Source organism: Aythya marila (assembly GCF_965140915.1).
Source record: "Aythya marila genome assembly, chromosome: 6".
NCBI classification, from domain to species: Eukaryota; Metazoa; Chordata; class Aves; order Anseriformes; family Anatidae; genus Aythya; species Aythya marila.
The window spans coordinates 37354280-37378641 of NC_139047.1; the positions used below are offsets into that span (position 1 = coordinate 37354280).

At 42.4% G+C, this 24362-nt stretch overlaps 1 protein-coding gene across 1 annotated transcript; it reads right to left on the reverse strand.

Annotated features, from left to right (window-relative positions):
- Nucleotides 1-1226: 1226 nt before the first annotated feature.
- On the reverse strand, nt 1227-13548 carry MMADHC (metabolism of cobalamin associated D). The gene is made up of 7 exons (XM_082763633.1): nt 13334-13548; nt 11014-11158; nt 10561-10778; nt 8194-8299; nt 6982-7112; nt 5006-5092; nt 1227-3650 (listed from the first exon to the last, which is right to left on the reverse strand). Exons 1-7 carry the CDS (start codon nt 13340-13342, stop codon nt 3456-3458), a joined length of 891 nt encoding a protein of 296 aa, XP_082619759.1. The 5' UTR covers nt 13343-13548; the 3' UTR covers nt 1227-3455.
- Between the last annotated feature and the right edge of the window lie 10814 nt (nt 13549-24362).

A 24362-nucleotide genomic window follows, 5' to 3' on the forward strand; every position in this document is an offset into this window, starting at 1 on the left:
GCAGGCAGTGCAATGAAGTCGCTATTACATTTCAGCTCTACATCACCACTAACAGGATTTTCCCTCCCTCCCTCCACGGGATGGACTACACAGAGGTAATTTTAAACCCAGCGAGCTGGTTTCTTTGCTCCCTCACAAATAAGCATAGTTGAATATGAAGCTAAGTTCTGCAGGGTGCATTGTTACAGCAGGATGTATCAAGAATAAATGAATGGTCACGGTGGTTGATTAGATTTTGAGTTGACTCTAGCTCTTTACACAGTCCTCGTTCTGCTAAATACTATCGACCCGTCCAACCCACCACAGAATCATTTAGGGTTATTTGGGTAACAGCACGACTCCTACAATTAGCTCAGTGTAGCACAGTAAATTCGAACGTTCACAGCCCTGAAAACAGCTTGTGTGTTGTTTACTGAGAGCAGAAACTTCTTTGGTACGTGCTACTTCCACATTTCTACCCGAGCCCAGGTAAAAGCCTCCACTGAGTCTCAACTTCAGGAGCCTTCAGGTGGAAAGAGAAAGATCCTCATCACAGGATCACTTCTGCAGGAAAGTGATCACTTCTTCTGAAAAGAACTGAGGACCTTGAGATATTTCCCTGTGCTCATTCACCTGACCAGGCATCACCTTAATTCATCCTCAGCTCAGACACGCAGTGTGGGCTTTCACCTTCCACAGGACCGAAACCCGTCTCCGTCCAGCTGCGAACTGCCCATTTCCCTCAGTGTCTTGTCCTGGGTTCAACTTTTAGCCTGGTTAAAGATTTAGTTTTGAAACTCAAAATTAAAATCTCGTTCCCACTACTGTCCTCAGTAGCGGTGCCATCAGCTATTTAGGACAGCTCTGTAACTTCGCTCTTCACCTTTAGTAGGAATTCTTTGAAAAAAAAAAAAATCCTTGAAAAGAGATTTAGCCCAGTTCTTCTTATCTTAAGGCCCCCAAGTGACAAACGCTTCACCTCTAATGTTTCTTTAGCCTTTTGACTAATATGAATGATTTCTAGACTTGCAGCACTTTAAGCTTATTCACTGTGTATACTGATGTGCTGGCAAATCTAACTACACAGTCACAGCGCTCCTCCTGTGATGCTCAGCATCACTTTGCTGTATTTTTAATGAACTCATTCATTTTTTAGTAAATATGCCAAGCCGTTAGAAACTCATAGCCTCTCCAAATTAAGAGCTTCCCCCCGAACATTAATCTTTGCTAAAGAGACAGATGTGACCTTACATGCAGCATCTCTTTTCACATTTATTTCTTCAGCATAGAAAGGAACTCGTTTTGTAACACTGCTTTTTAATTATCAGAAATACATTTAATCACACTGCATTCAAGAACTTTTATTTCATAATAGCAAGTTAATATACATCATAGCTCTTCTGCTGTGAAAGAAGTAGAACGGGAACAGTTCTAGCCTCTTTCGAGGGTTTCGACAAGCTTGTACGTACAAGAAAATGTTATTTAGAAAAATACCCCAAAACGCTACTTCCCCTCAAATTCTGGCATGAAATACTAGTAACAGAGATGCCAAAGTAAAAACTCCCACTGCCTTCAGTGAGATTTTTGCCGTGGGTTAGAGCCATTTATAAAGACAGTGTTAAAAAATTATTTTTTTGAGTTCATACTGTGAAGTATCATGCTGGAAAACTACTGCCCCAAGTTTAATTTGGATAGCTGCCTGAAAGTCCACCCCGCTTTATAAAACATAGAAAGGCAAGTACAGCAAAGCTACTTTAGGAAAAAAAAAAAAAAAGTATCAAAAGCCTTTGAGATAGATAAAATATATGTGAACCAGTTCACAGAGTTTATTTTTCTAATATTTATTTCTCTACATTTACGTACACCTAGACACTAATCCTCTTATCCTCTTTTTTTCAAGTGAGGTAATTGGCATTCTGCAAAACAACTGTGTTTCAGGTGGTTTTGTACAAAGAAGACACGCTGCAGCTTCTTATTTTTTAATCCTTTTGACAAGAACAAGGTCAAAGAACAAAGAAACTTGTGCTCTGGAAACGTGGCAGATTCCACAAAAAAGCGATCAACAATCTTGCCTCAACAGCCAGCCATACACTCTGCTTGAAACATGTACAGGCCAGAGCCAAAAGTGATGACAAGATGGCAAGACAAGCCCTGAATGAGAGAAGGCAGCACTCGCTTCTCCAGCAGGGCCTTCCTCAGCTGCACCTCTGTGACCTGGTGATCATTAACAAGGAAAGATACAGGCACTTGTAAAAGGGTCTGGTTCTAAACAAATTAGGGCCAACAAAAAAATCTTTGGTGATAACTGGCTTAGAGGCTGAGTAGGGAATAGAAATAGCATACAAACCTAGAAAAGGTTTAAATCTGTAATTGCTAGTATTGGAAAGAGACATGAGAATCCCTAGCTACTTGAAAGGATGCTAAACCTCTCAAAGCACCTTCTTGGCAGTCATTATCCAGACAAAAGTTGCATTAAGTTTTGTCTGAGTCAAGACTGAAGAGTTGCCATTGTTGCATGAACTGGCACAGCTACAGCTGTGGTGTGTTACCAAACGGCTCTAAAAAGTGACTGCAGTGACATTAAAATCTAGTTAGGTAGCCTCTGTAGGGAGGCAGCTGACATTTTCGGGATTTCAGATACCCTTAATTTTCCTCATTACTCTTTCTCAAGTAACTTCAATTGACTTGATTGTTTCTATGCCACCTGAAGATATTTCAATCCTCCCTTGAAATATCTTTACAATTGATGAAAATTAAAGTAACTGATCATAATTGCCCTTTGCTCAGGCATTTCAAAATTCCAGAGACAAATCTCAATTGCATCCAAGAAAAAAAACAATGACGATATCCAAGTATTGCCCTATTATCTTTTTTCCATATTAATGTATTTAATGACCTATAAAAGTTACAAAAGTAACTCTAAATTACATTTACATATATAACACTGAGAAAATAAAATCCCAAGCAACATGGAGACAAAAAACATGAAGAGATGACTGATTCTAGAGTAGTTTACGACTTTTTACAGTCTCAGGATGTAGCAACCACATGAACACTTCCTTCCTGAAGTGTAACTTGTACAACTTTTGCCACTTATTGCAGTAAGTGGTGAAATTCCCACGAAATTCAGTGGCAACAGGGTTTTTTAATGTAAAGATCACAGATTTGTCAGATATCAAAAGTCAGAACAGTTGATAATACTAAAAGAGGCTATGCAGATGGCTACATATGCATTCAAGTGAGTTTAAATTCATTGAGGATGAAGGAAACTCACAGCTTAAAATTCATGTGTCACATATAGGTATCTGATAAAACGATGTCAAAGAATATTCTAAGTCACATGTGGTGAGCAAATATTCACAAGACTAGAATAAATAACAGATAGTTTATTATCTGGGAATACTTCAGATTGTGGTATTCTGACAATGCTCGTACAGAATCATCAAGTAAGATGATGAGTGAAGCCCTGGCAGTTCCTAGTTTCCACTTAGTTTTCTCATGATAGGGCTGTCAGGTTCAGCGTTGGTGAAGATGCTTCCTACCACGACGTGAGTACCCCAGATGTTATGACGAATAACTTTGCAGCAGCCAAGATCATCAACGGAGAATCCAAAGTGGCGGTAGCGTTCATCTGTTTCAAACAGCGTGTTGTTTGTGTAAGGTCCAAAAAACTACATGGAAAAAGAGAATTTCACTTAATATTTCCACGAATATTCCAGACTAAGCCCAGTAACAACACATTTAAGTTTTAAAACTGTCACTATTACCCCTTTTCAAAACAAAACCTAACCCCAACAGTACCGGCTATATTTCTAGGAAGAAATTTTATGAAGATTTGTTTGTGCAATCTACATGCAGAGCACCTCTGATTGTACTGGTAGCCCATATTTCAAAATGTTTCCTCTTACGCCCTCAGACCTCTGTCAGCAGTATCAGCATGTCCGAATGTCCAATCAATCATATACAAAAACCGCTAAATACCTTGAAAAAGTAGAATTTTTTAAAAAAAATGTTTAGAAGAGAAACCACCTGTAAAATAGCAAAATTAAAGTGTATCTTTTCAATGAGCCCCCTATAAAGAAAATGCTTTCAGTAGTAAAATGTTATATAATAACAGAAAACTTATTTCAGTTGCTTTATCTCAGAAGAGAAAGCTTCTGACAAAAGCCTACTGCTGCTGAGCAGGTTATGGGTAAGGATGGTACTACCAAACTGGAGCCCAAAGACATCATCTTACTTTTATTAACCTGTCACTATTCTTTAAATGCATGGAATTCCCAGGGAAGCTTTTAAGTACTATAAACACCTTCAATTGCTTGTTTAGCTTACAAACAATCCCTGTTAAACCTATTTTCCTCTGATGACACAGTAAATCATGGCCTTTCATGGTATTTTTAAATAAAAACCCCACTAAAATGAGCTTTGCCATGATTATGTTCAACTATGATATGGTTTTAACGATTAGTTCTCAGACAAAACTGCATGTGAACACATGTTTTAATAGAAATCCTCAGTGCTGCCTTGTAGGTTTTAAGCCACTGTTGCATTTTGTAGATGTCTCGGTAAGAAACTGTCAGCTCTCCTGAGAATTGGTGTAATCTGGCAGTGAATGCCAATGCTGTTTAAACATAACAAGCCATTCATTTTTTCTATGTAACAAATATAATTAACTTGTGCAAAGAGGTTTTTTAAAGAACACCCATCTAGACAGGTAGGTGCGTGCACTACCAAAAGACCTTTGGACGGCACAAGCAGTCGACCGTGTAGATGGAGAATTTTTAGGCATCAAATTTCTAGTTAGCTAAAATTCAACTTCATTGCTGAATGATGCTCTCAGAAAGGCCAACTGCAACAACAGCTGACAGAGCAAATGAAGTGGCTGGGGGCCACTTCTAAATTTAGGAAAGGAATTACCCTATGGTAACAGCTTTTGATCAATATGAAGAAGTTGGATTTAACCCATATAGAAGAACGCAAATACCACTGCTAGTTAGGACAACAGGGTTCCGCACAGCACAGAACTTACAGCCAGTCCTGAGGATGGATCAATGAAGTCGGCCCAATAGCCTTCAGAACAGATTGCATAGCAAATTTCCTTAGCACCATTAATGAACTTAAAGAGAAGGAAAAAAAAGGTATCAAAACATTTTTTGAAAATATAAATAGATCAGAAAGCAAATAAAGTTTTCCAAAAGTAACTTTCTGTACATCTAAGACTTACCTGTTTTCCAGACAAAAAAAAAAATAAAAAAAATCAGATTTAAAGCTGACGTCCCAACATGGCACAAGAAAATTACATGACCTACAGATGACAGCACATTTCTGCACAGATAAATAAGTGAGAACAGGAGACCTCAGTTATGTTTTTAAATCATGTAGATCGGCAGTTTTCATCCTAAATTAGGAAGGTAACAGGAGTTCACAGAAAACTCCTGAAGAAGTCCACAAACGTGAGTGAGGACCCTCCCCCCAAAAAATCTCGAGATATGCATTGATTCTAAAACCGTCTATGCACTGAATTGACATAGCTCCCTTGGAACATGAATGAATTGCCCTAATCTCATGAAAAAGAAAATTAACTTCAGACGAAGTTTATATTCTATTTATTTTCAAATAAATAAAATTGGACTGTTTTCTGGAATTAGTGTCCTGAGCAGTTCAAGGTACAAAGATGATTACATTTATTAAGACTGAGGCTGAATGGTCCCAAATAAGGGAAGTTTATCCTTGACAGTGATCAGTTCTGTATTTTGAAGCTTGCTGGCTCTGAAGATCAACCATCTTCCAACTCTAAGTCACAAATGTAAGCAAGCCATCTGAAGGCATCATTTAAGGCATTACATTTCTGGTACAACACTGGATCAAAAGGTGCAGTGTAACAGCTCCACAGCAACCTCTTAGAGTGACATTAATAAATGCCTTAGATTAACCACTGTAAACACTTAGATTTGACTGTAAATAACCCTCATTACTTCAGCACAAGCCTCTCACATTAAATTAGTATTTTTAATGTTACTTCTAACCATTTATGAAGCAAACAAACAGACCATTTTCTGGTGAATTTGCTGTTAGTAACCTTTAGGCTGGGAGGTTACCGCTAACATCCTAACACCCCTGCAATGACTATATCAGACTTGACAGGGAGGTGCACAAGGAAGAAAGATGCCAATTAACATATAATTAGACCAGATTACAATGCCAAAGACCAACAGACCGTAAATAATTCAAAGAGAAGAACATACTAAAACGAAGGGAATTTTAATTTGGGTGTAATTTTTATGTTGATCCTTCAGATTGCTTCCTCCTTTTTTGTGGTGACCCTTACGTTGCTCTACACAGACCACATCCAACCTCAGAATCTACTTTCCAAGACTGAAAAGGACAGTAGCAGGCTTATTTTCAAACATAAATCTAATCTTCACTGCAAAGATGAAAATCCCATAGGATAACTTCTACTGATTTTAGAAAAACTACAATATATAAAGCCGTTGTATTTTAAGGTACGAAGAAAAACCCACCAGCAGTGGTGAACATCGACACCTGCTGGAGCAGTCAAAACTCTGAAGAATGAGAAAAAGCTATTTTCGGAGAGACCTCTAGTGGCAAGAGAAGACAAAGCTCATGAGGCCGGTTAGCATGTTGCTATGATCACCGATACCCAGGTCGTATCTATTATCAGAAGGTGAGGATGCACTCACTGACAGAGCACATGTTGGAATTTCAATTGCATCACAAAAAAACACACAGCAGCAAAATCCTACAAAATGAGTTGTACTGAAGGTGAAATAAGGCAAGAAAATACTTGCTGCCCTTTAGCTGCAACTGGACAACCTCTAATAAAGGTGACAAAGCTCTAAAAAGTTGTCTCCATCTTGTCTGAAAGAGAGCACAGCACTAGCTCCAACATGTAGTACAGAATTACTGCCAGAGCTAGAAATGGTCTGAACATACAAATCAGACTGATCTACAAAGATAAAGCTGATGCTCACGTCAACTACTTACATTTTCTAACAGCATTTCTCTCTCATCCTCAACTTCTTGACTCCATGCAGTCATATCATTTTTAGTCTTCTGGGTAACTGTTAACACCGTTAAACGGCTGGCATTCACATCTGGAAACATTAACTCAAAGTCTAAAGAAAAGGAAACCAGTATTTTATGAGTTCTCTTACTTTATTTAGGACTTTTCAGTTCTAGACAAATTATCAATCCTACCTTTGTGGTAACGCACATTGGTAAGGCCCTGCTAAAGGTTACTCATGGGCTGGAGCTTGCTATTCCAAGATCTCCTATTTAATTGCAAGATGACAAAAGCTCCTCCATTCTGTACATTTCAGAATATGCAAACAAGTAACTTTCCTTGCAGAAATATAACACTAAGTATGGTAACAGTTTAGTATTTTGAAGCTAAGACCACCACAGGTCTCTGTACCCAACATGCACAGATCTGTATTTTCTGGCTACACTGCATTACTTCACACATTTTTACAGTAAATCTCACAATAAAAATGTCTCAGATCCACTTCAAACACTGCTCCTAGGACATGAGAGTAAACTCACAGCATGCTGCTGGTTGTGACAGCTTTTCCCCTGGGGCAGAAAAGGGCCCAAGCCTGTCACAATTCCCTCTCCATAGTGCCTACTGGAGTACAAACAGGAACCCACCAGGTGACAAATAGGCTTCTTAGAGCCTTGTTTGCATTGGGGGTGAAGGCAGCACCTTCCAGAATTAAAAGTCCAAAGGTTCAATTTCTTGCTGTCTGAGAAGCCTGCCCTCTTCAGTATCTAACCTAGGAATTCAGTCTCTCTTGTCAGCATATCACTTCTAAAATCAGAAGCTTTTACTCCAATTTAATTCCAATCACTGTCTTTTAGAACAAAAAGAAAAATACAAAACCAATGCCTTCAGGAGTAATATGATTTCAATTCACTCTTTTACTAAGAAGTAGTGCCCAAACACTTGATTTTGTCACAACTTGGTTTATAGGGTCTCTTGACCCTATATAAGCAGACAGAAGTTAATTCCCCCCCCAGCTGATCTTAAATTTAACAGAGAATTCGTCATTCTCCAGTGTGTTTTTCATTTGTAAAATACTGACTTTGGATTACCTTATTTCATTACACATCCCGTCACATCAATTTTATCAGAGCCTTTATTTACATATTGTACTTTTTTAAAAAAATGTATTTTTTAACTGTCAAGAAAATGCATACCTTTTTGTAACAGTTGAGGACAAGCTTGTACTGCACATTCTACCTTTGCATTTTCAAAGTATGTTTCAGCATTATTTATTTGCTGTTTCTGTGGAACATCAGCACCCTGAGAAAAATAAAAAAATTAACTTTTCTATTAACAGGAATAACAGTGCACACCAGACTGTAATTTTGCAACTACGTGCCCACTGATATACCCAAGTAGTTTCTCGGAAAGTTGATTTGCTGTGATTTAAAACTTGTTTTTCAAGTATTAAAATTAGAACAGATATATATAACCTATTACATAAACAGAAATTTAAGGTTTTGGTTAACACAGTTAAAGTTTAAGCAATAGAGAACTTTTTGAAAAACACTCCTTTGAAATAATGGCCTGCAAGTATTTAATCCAACATCAACTGATAGATTGCAGACATACACATATTCCCTGAACTGAAATAAAACAGCTCTAGAGTTCTGAACTGCCAGCAATTTCAGCTTTAGCATTCTAAAAATCAAAAGCATTTTCCAATAAAACTATTTTTATTCTCTATGGTTTTGTTCTACAGTTTCTTAACAGAACACAACACAGATTCTTGCGTGTATGTTACAAATCCAGCACTGTGAAGTCAGATGTGTAACATTTAAGCTCACAATGTCCTTAACAGGGAAGTTAGAACAGCTGCCTCCTTTGGCATAGCAACTGCTAGGTAACATCAGCACAGAATGCCTAAACACATCTTTTCTAACTTTAATTTTGCCATAATTTACAAGGAGTTTAAGACTGAAATTACAACGTAGAGTACGTTGTGTCCTACCTAACACACATTTATATTTGCAAGTTCTCCCTAGAGAAAACTATTACACCAAACACAACGCAAGGTTTTGCATTTCTGTTCTAGAATTTAAAATCAAGAATAGTAGAAAAAAAAGTACAAAAATCATGTAGACAAACAACAACTGCACTTTCAGTACACGTTTCTACGTGTACCTTGCATTATAACTGTAAAAGTCAGCTCAGCTGGTACTTGAAGCCTCCCAAATCATGCAGTTATGCTGGTGCACCCTTCCTGTTCTCCTAATCACAGGGTGCTTCTCTTACTACGGAAGGTAAGGTGATTGTTGACCCTGATTTTCTGCTGCTCCCATTCCATCCAGCTGATCTCCACCTACACAGCACATCCACTTCCCATGCATGCCATCATCAAGAGACGATGGCCATTTTCCTAAGACAAACACCACTTTTCATACTAATGGGCTGGTAAGTTCATTTATTGTGCTCACATCAACTAATTTATAGTCTGAGGAATAAGGAGGCCAGAGGGGTTTACCATTCCTCTGCCTGCTTCAAGGACAGGTGCCTGAGCTTCAGTGGCACTGAGCTTTTTTCCTGCTTGCTGCAGCAACCTGTGGCAGGAGGCCCTTGTACTAGCTGATGCCATCACCCAAATCTGGGTCTCCTCCAGAAGTGACCGGTTTAGCATTTTCACCAGCTGAATGCTGCTCACGGATTCCTGAACAGCAGCAGTATTAACCAGAGCTGATTCTTGTTAACTGCGTTCTGGGTACCAGATGCAACCCCCCCTCTGCTCTTCCCAGTTTCCCCATTCGATTTGGATCAGCAGCAGCTGCACTGAGAACTTCATTATACAAGTAAACTTTCTAGAAAGCAAACATGCCCTCAGCACACCTGGTTTGCATTAAAGACTAGAATTTTTTTGGTCTTTTGACCAAAGTTATGATCCACAAAAGCTGAAAACAATTCTGTGAGCTCACCAGAAACTTGTTTTCTAAACACTGTGGAATATAATATTACATCTACAAAAAACATACACAGCATTTTTACAGCAGAGATTCATTAGCTGACTTCTGATGTCTGAGCATGCCACAAACTCAGAGATGGGAAAGTTGAATCAGCAGCTAGTAGCAATGAACATTTGTTGAAACGCTCTGATCATGCAAGTCAAGCTAGCAATTAGCAAGCTGCCTGTTGTTAATAAAGCATCTGACTCGCTGCAAGTTCTGTAATTGCCAAAATGCCGTCTCATTTTGAGACATGAGGTTGAGCTGTGCTGGTCTGCTTCTCACATCTGAATTCAGTGGTGTTTAGACCTAAACAGGCAGGTTTAAGACACTGCCTGAACTGTGCAAGCCCAGATCCATTACATGAAAGGCTCGAGTTAAGAAACTACCAGTCCTATTTGGTAAGAGGTGTTGGGACTTGGTAAACAGTACATTTCGAACCTGAAGTTCCCCCTCACCCTACCTGAAATTCATCCTTAAACATAATGTAGAATATCATCAGTATATTTTTTCAGGAGGAGGAGAGAATAATTATGTTTCTTCCAAGCAAGTAGTATCAGCCTCACAGAGGAAGCCTGTTCTTACCTGAAATTCATTTATGTATTGTGCCATTACAAATTCATGCCTTTCACTCGGTGAAGGCTCTGCTAATATATCAGGCAGAGGTTTTGAAATTTGGCTTTTCTTCTGAGCAGCAGTACCATTTAGGTGACAGTCAAAACCAATATTACCAGGCAACTGGAATCTCTGGTCTTGAGGGCCAAATGGACCCATTACTTCATCCGGCCATACAGTTCTTGGACCTGTAAAAGTCAAGGCCTTGCTTTAGTCATCACGTTATTTAAAAAGAAAACAAAAAAGACAAAAAAAACCCTCTCCCATTCAAATATCTGCATTTCATCACAATCATATACAACCAAGGCAACCACAACACAGAAGGGTCCTGCAAAAAAACACCCTTCAGAATTCCCAGCTTTAAACGGGGTGGACAGTTCTATAGCACACGAATTCAAAGAAAATGAATTTGCTTTTTCTTACATAAATCAGGAGGTGTAGCAGCAACATGAGGCTCATCTGAGCCAGAGGAACCTGCTGTAGAAAAAGCCTTGGGATTTACAACTCTTTTGACTAAGGAATAAAACCCTGGTAGGTAGGTGACCAATCTTGCTCTGTTACAGAGCACCTGAGAAGACAAAAACAAAAGCAAGTATTATATACTGCTGGCAAAATTACTAGTTAAAGTACAGTTTTGTAGATCACAAGAGAAAACCTCCCTCCACAATTAAAATTGTAATTTATCATCACTTGTTTTTGCAAAATCAGTATTTAAGAACACATCATTACGATTTTTGTATTAGTAAGAGTATTCTACATAAAGGAAAAGCCTTAAAAGCACTTAGTGATAGGCCTCCTCACTTTAGGAAAACAGAACTTAAAAGTTTAAATAGCATCACTGAGACCCCATAACCTAAATTAAGTTATAGATGTGAAAAAAATATGCATTTTTTCCATGATTACAATTCAATCATGTCATTTGTTACCAGAAATATCAAGTAAGCACCAATATCCAAAACCTCTGCCCTGAAAACTAGCCCAAACACTAGCTAACTTAGGGTCCCACTTCCTAGAAGACTTGAGGGAGACGCAGGATAGCATCCCTACAGATACATCTTGCAGCTTTCATCTCGAAGCACGCATACATATGTGCATACACACATTTCTCCGCCAGCAAAGCACGCATACCAACAGCTCTGAGCCATACAGGGGGCCATGCATACCAAAACAGGTGGGTATGGTAATTTCTGCTTCTGTATTTTGCTCTTGAAATCCATAAATATTTAACACGTGCAAAACTTCAGCTAGTACAACCAACGGTATTTAGATTTGCAAACTCAGCACATTCACATATTTATAAACAAGCATTACTGCAAACAGCTCGGATCAGTACCCTGGGCAAGCTGCCAGCAAGCCACAAAACCTTTATGAACGCTGCGGTCTTGGAATACACCAGAAAATCTGCTTCACGCCACAGAACTCCACTGTCAACATAACTTTCAGGCGCTGAAGAGGACTCTATCAGAGGCTGATTCAGCCACGCAGCAAACAGCAAGCGATGCAATGCTACCTCCTCCCTCAGCATGCCAACGGCCTCAGCAAAGGGCTCCAAAGAGCTCTTGGCTCCTCACCATGAGGATTAACTCTAAAGCCCAGTGGTGGTGTGTCCCAAACAGCAGCATGAGCAACTGTCACTCAGCTTTTTTGCAAAAAAAATAAAATAAAACATCCAGGTGACCCAATTAAACAGAACGGTACAATCTATTTGTTATGCTTTAAAAACAGATGGATTACTTTCATGACACAGTTCCACACACGCAACAGAAGTAATCCATCATACACTCAAAAGGTAAAGCATAATTTAAAAGATGTTAAATCTAGCACAAAGCTACTAAAACTTTTGACTAGTTTCACAAAACCATACATTCCTGGAAAACTTAAGCCCCCTGCCACAGCGTACATGCTTTTATAATGCTTCATTTCCAGCTGAGAGAAAGAAATTAAGCTGAAATAAGGGGTTCTTCCTTAAAAACTGTACTACTCACATGTTTGGATAAAGGCTCTATTTGAAGTGCCATGACCTAACCCAGTGGACACCTGCTTCTTCCACGCTACCTCTACACAAACATACAGCGTCTAATGCATTTGACTAACACCACCATGACTCAAACACATTAACGCAGTTAATTTACTAATATCATCAAGTTTTTACAGTTAAGGTCTTAAGTTGTTTGGGTCTAAAACAGCAAGAAGTTTAAGAGATTCGTGTAATAACAACAAACCCTGCTGATCCCCTTGAACCTTTTCCCTACCATGTAAAAGCACTACTGAAATAAGTTATTGTGCAATAATCACATATATTGCAGATTAAAGTATACAAAAGTAATTATTGATGACATATAATTATAAGAGAAACATTTTTTCTTATCAGCAGATTAAGGCGGAGATGTTACCATTATTAATCGATACGTTGATTTAGCCCAACAGTGCAAATATTTACATACCTGGCGTCACCCCAGTAAAAACAAAATCCCGCTGAAACCAAAACACATTCCCGTCTCGGTGACAAAACAAGCTAGATCAGTAAAGTACGTTTTATCTTTCAGTCAGAAAGCCCCCCAGCGAACTTAAAGGCTTCACCTTAACACATGATACACTTCAGGTGCTTAGAGGGAAGAAGGCTGACACTCCCAACGACCTCTTCCTGAGAATATATATATATTTAAAGTCTGTTTTATAAGGGGGGAGGATTTTAAAGGTGGGAGGAAGGCGGGGGTGCCCCCATTCCGCCTCAGTTGCTCACCTTGGCCATCGCCGCCGCCCGGCTGCCTCAGCCCCCGGCCCGGCTCCCCCTGCAAGAGAAGCGAACGCAGACGGCCCTGAAGCGCCCGGCCCCGCTCCCCCTTCACGGCTAAGTCCCCCTGACAGCGGCAGGGACCGATAAGGACCGATAAAAACCGATAAAGACCGATAAAGGGGACCAAGAGCCGCCCGCCCGGCTGCGCTCCCCTCTTCCTACAAAATGGCGGCCGCCCCCGCCCCGCGCCGCTCCCCCTCAGCCGCCTCCCCGCCCGCCGCCAGGCCCGGCCCGTTGCCCCGCCGCCACATCGCTCGCACACCCCGGCTTGATGAGGCGGAGATCTAAAAAGATCCGAAAAGATCCGAAAGCCGGGAATCGTTTGCTTTAGGCTACACGGGGCGGTGGCGGCGGCGGTGGGGTTCTCCTCGGGGTGGCGGTGGCGGCGGCGGGGTTCTCCTCAGGGCGGCCGCCGCCGCCATGTTGTTGTCCCCTCAGAGCCCGCCGCCTCCCTCTGCCTCCTTCCCTCATGGCCGCCCTCATCTCGGGCAGCCCTGGGCGCAGACCCCGCTGTGGGGTCCCTCACGGGCCGGGGGGGACCGGGGCGGTGGTGCAGTGCCCACCCGGAGCACCAGGGGTCAGCAGCGCTGCGTGCTCTGAGGCGATTACCGAGGGGGGATGAACCGGGAGGCGTCGAGCCCCCCCGCAGGTCACTTGGTGCCTTGGAAGGCAAAACTGGGAGGAAAAATGCCATTTCTGCTCACCAAACAGGTCCTCGAAGGACGATCCGTAGCTCCCTTCAATAAACTTCCCTTCAACAGACCAAAGTTTATTTTTTTCCCTCACTTCATGTTTATAAGCTGCCTTCCCCCCGCCAGTCCTGTTGGGCTCTGCAGTGGCGTGTGTTTGCAAGCAAGCCTTCACTTACAATAAACTTTGACATTACAAACTGTATTTGTGCTGAGGTAGTTCCCTGGTTTGAAGTCTTAATTTTTATATATCTACTTGCTGCTACGTGAAATTAATTAACTGCAGAAGTTATTAGCGCACACCGGCAGCCCCGCACTGGAACAAGCTGTGTTTGGGGGCATGGCCTTGTTGCTCCCAGAGAAAAACAGAAACTCAAAGATAGTTAATATTTATTATTTCATCCCTACTAACCATATGTATTCTATTCGGTAGGTAAATCACTATCCACAGACTGTGTGTTGAACATACACGACATTGGTGTGGCTCAGGGTGCTGATTCCAAAGCCATCTCCACACACATGACAAATGCCTACACGTTCCTTCTTCATTCACAGAATCAGGCTGGTTTTCTTTCACATCTTCAAAATGTTTTATACTTTTTTTTTTTTTTCCACATCCAAACACTTTGTCCATCACACTATATCCACCAGTTGGAGTTGGACTCAATGATCCTCATGGGTCCCTTCCAACTCGGGATATTCCATGATCCTCTACCAATTCCACTATGGCTTGTATGCTGCATCTTCCCAGCTTCTCTAAGAAAGCTCTAATGATCAATTTTCTAATTTGGAGGCTGGAATAGCCTTCCAGAGGCACTGTACTGAACAACCTCATTGTCTTTGTCTACAAGTTCACTCTGTTTTGTTTGCCTAGCACGGCGATCACCCTCTGTGTCTTACCTTCTCATAAATCTTGGCAGGAATGGAAAGGGGAAAGGAGAGAGCTTTGTAGCTAGCTTAAGACTTAGCATTTTGTTTTCAGGTAGCTTTTTTATCCTTTTTCCAATAATGCGATTTAATTTAGATCATGAGTTCTTTGAGGCAAAAACCTCCCTACTTGCATACGTGGAAACTGCTGTGCATACTAATGGAACAATTTAAATGCTGAATTAAAAATGTCAGGGGAGAGGTGCCCCAAACCAAATCTTTAAAGCTAATATAAAAGGGTTGTATTGCTGTTTGCTTCTGCAGCAGAGGGGAAACACACAAGCCATGTTGGAATACTAGGATTAAGATCCTTCTTTCTTATTTTTTTGCCACTTCTTTGCTGTCTGTTCAAAGCAGTGATGTTGGTTAAGGGAAGAGAAATTTAATCTCTTGCCTTCAAAATAAAAAAGATTGGGTGTTCAAATCCCTCAGTGAATGTGCAGCTTAATTTACTTACATTATAAAACATATTTCTGGGCAATTTTGATTTTGCTTTGCTGCTGGGTTGTTGGTGTAAACCAATTCTAAAGGTTGGAATACATAAATAATAAAAATAATAAAATTATTTTCAGTGTTGATAGTAATAATATTCAGCCCTACGATGTTCTTACTTTAATAAATTTCTGCTAATTTTATTAGGAGCAAGACAAAATTCTTGTATTCAGTTCTAAACAATATGATACATTAGATAAATGCAATATCACAATTTTCATTTTTGGATTGTTCATGAGAACATTTGCTCACTAGTGCTTGCTACTCAACTATTTTATTAATTTAATGCTAGCACACTTAGTTCTCATTTGCTTTTAAATTAAATATTCATGTTGAATCTCAACTTCAGTAAAAAAAAGGCTAAAGAAATGCAACTTCAACTCTTTTCAGAATGCAATTTATTTCCTCTGATAGGAAAGCACTCTGGATTACATTCAGTCTGTATTGACTTGTCCTTAAGCAATCCCAATTTATCCTCTCTCTGGGGTTAGCACTTCAAGATACTCAAATCAATCAATGAGTTATCAACCCCTGAAGTTTGTGGCCTGAATTCATAAACATTAATTTCAATAAAGTTTCTACCTCTATTCAAAGGAGACTGCAAAATAAAATGATCCAATTACAGATTTATCAAATATTAATCATTAAAATCTTCCAGATCTTTCCGATGCCTACATTCTTCTCCCCTGGTGTCGGGAAAGTAATTAGCAGCTGGCTTTGATTAAATTCTTCCCTCGGAGATCACTTTTCTCAGTTCGGGAGAGAGAAAGGAATACACACGGGTATGTAATTCCTCATTTTAAAATCTTTCCTGGAAAATACGTGTAGGTTCAGTTAACTGAGATTATTCTTTCCATGAAGATGGAAGAAACTCAGTCTCTGTCCAGGAACCTGTAGTGATTTTAACGCTGAACCCTGCAGTGCACAACCTGGCTGTCCCCGTTGAGTTACTGGATGCTCTTTTCCCTTACCAGGCGCCTGTCTGGTGTCAGTGGCTTCCTCTCAGCGGTTCGAACAGGATGCGGTGCAGGAAGGAGTCTGAGCAGCTGCAGCAACACCAGAGCAGGAGGGACGTGGAGGGGAGCCTTCCCAGCCAGCACTCCCCTCTGCCCCAAAACCCAGCTCCAAACCCCCGTGGTTGTTCTCCTTCAGCATCTCCAGACTTGCTGGATTCCTTGGTCTGCAAGCAGAGGAGTCAGAGATGCCTCTCAAAAGCATTTCTGGTGCCTGAGACAAGCAAAGGTGAATCTTCAGCCCTTCCCCACTCTGCTCCTCCAGGGGCTCAGAGAAGCCGTGGAAACATCATGCTTGGAGATCTTCAAAACTCAATGGGATGAGGCCCTGGGGTTGGACTGAACACCTCCAGACATCCAGAAATGAAATGTGTCTTTTCCTGTCATCAGGTGCTTCTGTTTTCATGAAGATCAACAGACTCTTCTCACACAACCACCAAATGTTCCCGGGCACCTATGATTAAATGTGGTGTCTTCAGTATCTGCTCAGCATCATAGCACCCCTGCTATCACCCATTACTTGATGGTGGTCCTGGATTTCTGTCTCGCTCAGCACAGCTTGCCTGCCTGCTGAGGATGTTTTACTCTTTCTGAAGTGTGTACATTGCTATATAAAGCCCAGCTGTGAGGACGATCTTGTGTTCTCTTCGGTTTTTGGAGGAACAAGACCGTAACGAAAACCTCTTTGTTTTCATCTTTATTCATTAGCTGAGAGGTAAAATATTTTTAAGCCTGTCTAAATAGAGGCTTTTGGATTTTTTCCATAAGCATTGAACTTGCAGCCTTTGCTTGTTTTCCTACAGCCAGGGATTCCTCTGTAGTGTAGGTCTTTGCTGCTTATATGGCCCGACTTACCCTGTGGTTAATTGGGTGTAATTCATCTGAAGATGACGGAGTTGTGCCTGATCATGAGGGTGGTGGTGTTTCATCTGTAGGTGCTTATCTTAATACTGCAGAAGCTCGTTAAGTGGTCATAAAAATAATGAGATATCCTTTATTCCTATTGCAAGAAACTTGAAAATGCGTTTTAAAGTATCTCAGTTTCTGTGCAGTGACGGATGGTGCTGGCACTCGCCATTTACCTAATGGCATCCATTAAACTTCGTTAGGACTTTGTTAAGCCACAGTTCAGGTCACCGACGTCGAGTTTTGATCTCTGAAACCTGCTCACAGCACCTGAGCACACCAACAGCCAGCCCAGCCTGGTTCATCCCCTCGCCATTCCCCGTGGCTCCTGCATGCTTCAAAAGCCAGGGGAGAGGGCAGGAGGAGAGCCCCCCCGGTGGCCCCGTGACACCGAGGAGTGCCATGGGTCTGACGTCCCGAATTGAGCCCCCTGCTCCTTTTTTTTGAGGTGACAGACTTCAGCCATCCCTTCGCATCGCCTGCGTGTGTCACCGCCCCCGTGGAGAGCTTCTAATCTTCAAGCTCTGATTCAGCCGCTTTGTTTATTCGTTTAATTCCCTGTATTTATTTTTTCTTGAATATACAACCGCGGCTCGCCCTTCACTTGCCCTGCTAAGCCTTGTGTTTGAAATGAGGAGTGTCTGTTCCTAAGTGCCAGTGAAATTGTGATGAAGTAGACGGGAAGAAAGGTTTTAACATACTCTTTTTCTAGAAAAGTAAACATCCTCTGGCTATAGGAAGAATAAACTTCCCCTGGAAATATGTGTGTTTATACGAACAATCTCTTTTCTTCTGGCATTTCCAGATACTAGGCTGGGAGATTTGTTCATTACCACTGGGAAAACAGACTTTTAAGTAAGTGGTGCAAATGCATGAGATAAGTCTTTGCATGGATTGTTTTCTTTTTGGAAAGACACCCCCAGGATTTATTTGCATGAACCTGAAAGGGATTTCCTCCTTTATCTCTGGGCATTGCACCTCCACAGAGAACAGACGGAGGAAGTGAGCGTTTCCCTAATAAATGACTTGGGTCTAACTCAGCTGGAGCTCAGGGGGCTTTGCTGGAAATCTGTATGGCCCAGCAAACCTTCCCCTGTGTGTGAGCTACCAGCTGTCCCCACACGCACGTGGGGAGCGAGGCATTCCTATCTCCTTTCCCCCTGGGTATCGCCTCCATCCCTGGGACACGGCCACAGCCAGCACAGCTGGGCTGCCTGGAAAGCTGGCCCAGGGGATGCCTGCAGGTTGGGTGTTTCAGGAGGTATTTACATTTATATTTGCATTTACATTTGCATTTGCATTTACATTTACATTTACGACTGGGAGTTGCTTCTCCTTCTCTGCATCTGCCTCTCTGTGGAGGCAAATAGGGAGTGCAGGTGTCAAACCTTCAGTGCTCATGCTACCACCGAGGTTGGGGGCCAGAAGTAGCCTGCAGTAGCCTTGGTGTAACCTGAATTTGTTCCGCACTGAACTTGAAAATGAACAGTTTTGAATCAGGACTATGCCAGAGCGCTGCTGTTCTGCTTGCCTGAGGTTCAGCTGTCCAGGTCTTGGTCAGAGAGATCTGCGAGGAGGAGGAGGAGGTGGTGGAGCTGTCCTGGTGGGTCTCCTGGTGGGAAAAAGAGCAGGCTGGAAATGCTCCAGGTCCTTGGCTGCAGTGGTCTTCATCCATGCATCTGCTCCGAAATGTTGTCTTCCAGGCACTTGGCTCGGTGCCTTCATGCCAGATGTGCTGGGTGGCAGGTAGGGAGACAGACAGGTTCCCATCAGAACTATATCAAAACTGGTGTTTTTACAGGGCATTTCTACTTTGGTAGATCTTTATTTTTCCATCTGGAAAGTGTTCTCTTAGAAAATCTGCGAAGTGAAAATTCATGCTTAAACCTAGTGCCATCCCTAATGGACTACTTACTCCGTGGGATTCCTCCTTTATCGCTTTTTAAATATATGGGGCCATACTTTTTAACCCTCGTGGTTATGAAGTATCTCTCGCAGAAAGGCTTATGGCATCGTGCGTTGCCTGTGAGTTACTCGACTCCGTTCCTGTCTGGCAGGGAATGAAAGAGCCCGGCATCTGGCAGTAGGTAAAACTGATACCGCCAAACTTCCCACGTGGAGGGGATGGGGTGCGTGATGGATGCTGTGATAAAGCAGCTCCTCTGACAGGACAGTTGGAGGCCCTTTCTATGAAATTTACTGAGCTTAACCAAACCTCCTGGCTGGAAGCGTGAGGAAATCAGTCACAGCGAAGCACGCTGCTGCCATGCGATAGCAGGAATGTGTAAAAGCCTGTCCTCAATCATCCTGGGCTTTTCGAGCAGACCCCTAGCAAGGTGAGTGGTGCCTGGAATTCCAGGGATCCGTCCCTGGAACCTGCTTGCAAAGGTTTTGTTACCCACTTTCAGAGCCTACTGAAATCAATAGAAGACCTTCCGAAGACTTCAGTGAAAATGAGAATGAAAAATAAGATTTGCCATATATTAGCATTTCCCCAGATATTTCCTATCGTGAGTCACCCACTGTGAAGTCTCCGTCCAGGCTCTCCCACAGGCAGTCTGGTGCTGAGTGGGTAAAATTGTTTCTGTAGAATAGCCTTGGGTAGAGACAATAAAATGAAGTAATAATCATTCCAGCTATTACATTTTGCCTTGTAATGCATCTAGAGCTAAACCTATTAACTTGGAGAGCATCTTTATTGTTCAGAGCAAAATGCTTCTGCTGACAAACCTGCTGCGGTGCTGTTCCATATTTCTGTCACCAACCTCTTGCTCCTACTTTGCTAGTTTGCTAATGTATTTTTGGCCTAGCTCCATGACACGACATCTATTTATGCTTTAGAAAAAAAAAAAAAAAAAAAAAAGAATAAAATTGTTTAATTTCCATATCACGTTGCTGGTGGGTTTAATATCCTCTTTTACCTGTTTAGGAATAACAAATAACTTACCAATTTGTCACTGACAGATTCCTTTTCTCTAGCTGAAATGACTAAAACAAATGCCAGAAAACTGCATTTTGCATGTGTCAGCCCTCCTCCTGTTTAAAGGTAACCTAAAATAAAGGCTCTTCATTCTCCTACACGAACTTCAGAAGAAAACATCAGACATCTTCTTCAAAAGTTAAGATATGAACAGATGAGACACATGAGATGATCAAAGGAAGACTAAAGGTAGCTGAAAATGCTCTGCTCATATGATGAAAACCATAAAATGCTATGGATTCACATGCTGCATTTCAAAGTTAAACTTGCATAGAAGAGCTTAACTCTTCCTTATTACATATTTTTTGCAGTTTTATTTGTCAGTATCTTTAAAACTACTGAAAAAAATAATCAGTGGAATAGGTGGTCAGTTGATTCTGTTTTCCTCCTGGACAAATATTGATCAGAAGAAATGGATCTAGTGGGGACAAAACTGCAGAGTCATCTTGGGAATCGTCATCCCTGGGGCGTGTTTGCTGGCTCCCTGCTCAGCCTTCAGTGGCATCTGCCATCACTTCACAAGGAGGCCAAGGCCACTGTCAGTGCACAACACGGACAGCCCCAGCTTCGTCTGGTGAAGGTGTAGAAGCTGGGGCTGACCATTTGTACAAAACCTGCTAGTGTGAGACCCCAAGGAACAGCAACATGCATACCATTTTTTCAAATATATAGTGGTGTTTTTTTTTTTTTTTTTTTTTTTTTTTTTAAGATCCATAGTGCAGACCCAACGTGTTTTTCTGTCTCCTAAACGCTATCTTTAGCTTCCTCCTGACAGCGAGTATAAATCAGTGACTGGGGTGCTTAACAAAAGGCATCATCAAGCATATCTTTGTGCATTTGAATATTCAGACTCGCATCTTTATTCATCTTCCTACAATGCTTCCAAAGTTGCTCATCACCAACTATGGTGATAAACTCCCGGAGCTGTGAGCTCATGAAAAGCTTCTCCCTAGACGGACAAAGAGCTCCCGTTAGGTCATGGTGAGATCATCACTTCGTGATGCTGACAGGAATCTGCAGCGTCCCCAGGGAGCAAACCCAGCACCGCTACCCTCAGCCTGCTCTGAGCAACCTCCACCGCAGCGTAGAGCTTGGGAGAAAGGGGAAGGGAGAATTGCTTTGGGGTGAAACATTCAGCTTGGTAGGACACTGGTAGGTGACCTTATGGAATGGATGAAGGGAATTTAGTTTGAAAGGTCAGGGAGAACGAGTGGCTGCAGTGTGTGCACCCCTCATTGTGCCACATTACTGCCTGGCAGCCCCGTTTCAGGCTTGCCTGTCCCTCTGGCTTTCCCGATGATGTACAGAAGGTGTCCATAGCTTGTGCAGGGCAGCACTTCATGACCAGGGCTGTCATCCCCTGAGCGAGAGGGCAGAGGAAATGAAAGCTCTGTTCCCTGGAGCACATCGTGAATATTTATCATGGCAGTGCTAAGCATTTCTACCAAGCTGCCCAGCCGTAAGGGTCTGGATCTGATTTTGCTGCCTATGTTTACTTTCGAAATGCGTGACAGGCTACATCCAAACCCACAGATGAAACATGTCAGTGCACGGCAGTGACAGGGTGCCACGGCAGACGTCCTAGCAGAGACCCCGTCGCTCTCATTATGTTGGCAGCAGCTCCTGCCCCTAATGAGCCTGGCAGCAGTGCCGGGGCTGGAGGCCTCAGGGCAGAGCTGATGAGGAACAAACTGATCACACCCACAGAGACCCCAGATGCAGGTGGAGGCGCAGAACCATCTCATGGCACCTGAGGACCCATTTTGTGAGCTGTGAGCTGCTGGGGAGAGGACCCAGCCCTGCAGCCTGCCCGTGGTGCTGCTCCTACAGCCCAGCCAGGTGTGCCCTCAGATACTTAAATATTGCCAGGGTTTGGAGCTGAGCACACCAGCCCTTATCAGTAATAGAAATCAGGGGTGTGTTTTGTGCCCAGATAGCTTGGATCAAAGAAATGTGGGTTAGGCTCAGCCTGTTGCTGAGTAATGTCCACATTACTGACCTTTTGCCATGCATATTGCAAGGCCTGTGGGCGGAGGAATGGGAATTAAAGGTTAAGAAAGCTCTCTTGAAAGAGTTGGGGTGTTTAAATGTTTAAAATGTTTCCTTTCTCCAGTAATTCCAATATATATTAAAGCTAAAACCCTTCTGAGAGGCTATAAAACAGAGTGGTGGAGAAGATCATGGGGCAGATTAGGAAGAAGAGACTTAAGAGCTTACCCTCTTGCTCTCACTTTTATACTTTGTTCTTATTTTACTCTGAAAAATCTTCTAGTGCTTCTCACTGCGACTTTTATTGTGTTTTTATGGAACAGAGCCGGCGTTGCAAACTAGTCGAGGAAAGCTTGTTGCCGTTGAGCGGAGGGGGGAAGAACATTCCTTTGCACATTTTTCAGTGTTCCTGTTACATATCACATTTAGAAAGCAACAAGAAGTAGCATCCAGTTTTCATTAATGCGCTGGGGATTTCTTGGTGCATATGTTTTCGTTTCCAAGCGTTCGCAGAAGAGGCAGAGGAGAAAATATGAAATTCCTCCTTCCCAGCCACCAGTGGAGTGTATGTCTTGTCATAACCGCGGGGATCCGTGGTGTCAGGTAGCCACCTGGTGAGCTCCTTTTTCACTTTGCTCTAGCTCCAGAACCAGCAGCAATGGGAAATACCGTGATGGTATATTAGGACAAAGGCTGCAACGTGATTGCTTCCCTTATGTGAGTATTCCTGTTGACACAGCTTGGCTCATGGCCCGTATTAATTTGCTCCAAAAAGAAGGAAAAAAAAAAAGAGAAGATATTCACATTCTTGGGGGAGCTGCGTGCTCCATCTGGATCCTGCAAACCTGCTAACCCTGTCCAAACAAATCCCATGTTCACGTTGCTCGCTGAGTGATTTTTATGTGTTTTGTCAGCTAAATATACATATAAGCTCCTACGGCAAGAGCAGCGTGTGAGGGTGCCTCGTGCCCATTGCTGCTGGCTGCCAGCCGGAGGAGCGTCCTCGAGGAAGGGTCGCACGAAGCGTGTCCTCCCTGCTGAAACCATGGCAGGGCAGGCCGCTGGGTGGGGTAGGCCTCAAGGCCTCCTTGCGATTGTTGTAAAGTTACTGTGGGGTTAATCTGCAGCGATTTGTGCACGTATTTAATCTTTTTAAGTCCCTGTCTCTCGCTTTGAGAGAACATAAGATGGAGATGGACTTGAGATCACATCGTCTTCCCCTTCTCAGTCAGACCACGGTCAACATGAAACCAGTCATGGATGGGGCCAGGGCCAGGGCTGCGATCAGCAGGGGATGGGACAGGGAATGGCTTAATTCCAATTTATGGGGCACCGGAGGAGATTTGCTGGAAAAGATCCACGTTTGGGGTCAGCTGTGCCAGCTCCAGGGTGAAGGGGCCTCCAGGGTCACTGCCCGTCCCTGTCATGGCCCCGTGGGGTTTTTGTCTTGTCAGTGCCTAACCATCCGTCACCCTACACAATGCAAACGGGGAGGAGAAATTAATGCAGGCTGTACACAGCTCTCCTCAACTTCTAGAAGAGCCTCACTTTTTAAGTTTAAAGATTTCTTAACGAGACGTCCTGGTGACAAAATGCCAAGAAGTAATCACAGTACAAGGGAAGGAGGTAGACAGGCCATGGGAAGCTTTTGATTTGGCGCTCCTTGCATGCAGATCCAAACTCCACAGTGATTTCACTGGCAGAAATAAATAACTTCTTTGCGTATGAGAGAAAGCAGAGCAGTGGCCTTGTAGGCTTTGGAGAGCTGGCTAAATATAAACCTTAATGGAAAAGAGGTGCTGAAGGAAACTCCGGGGCTGCTGCTCACTGCTGTGCTCGCAGGTGTACGGACAGGAGGATGTTAAAAGTCTTTTCTTTCTCTTAATTTCTGTGTTTCTATGGAAACAGATACTGAAGAGGAATTGTTCTTTCCTGCCTTTCTCTCTTTCTGATCGTGCTTTTGTTGGTGGGAAAAAGTG

What these genes read in the sequence shown, in the direction of transcription:
- MMADHC (XM_082763633.1), bottom strand. An exon ending in TGCTACACCTCCTGATTTAT is followed by an intron (nt 10,779 to 11,013) that starts GTAAGAAAAAGC and finishes TGACTTTTACAG; the next exon opens with GTCCAAGAACTGTATGGCCG. An exon ending in GAGAAATGCTGTTAGAAAAT is followed by an intron (nt 5,093 to 6,981) that starts GTAAGTAGTTGA and finishes CTTCTCTTTAAG; the next exon opens with TTCATTAATGGTGCTAAGGA.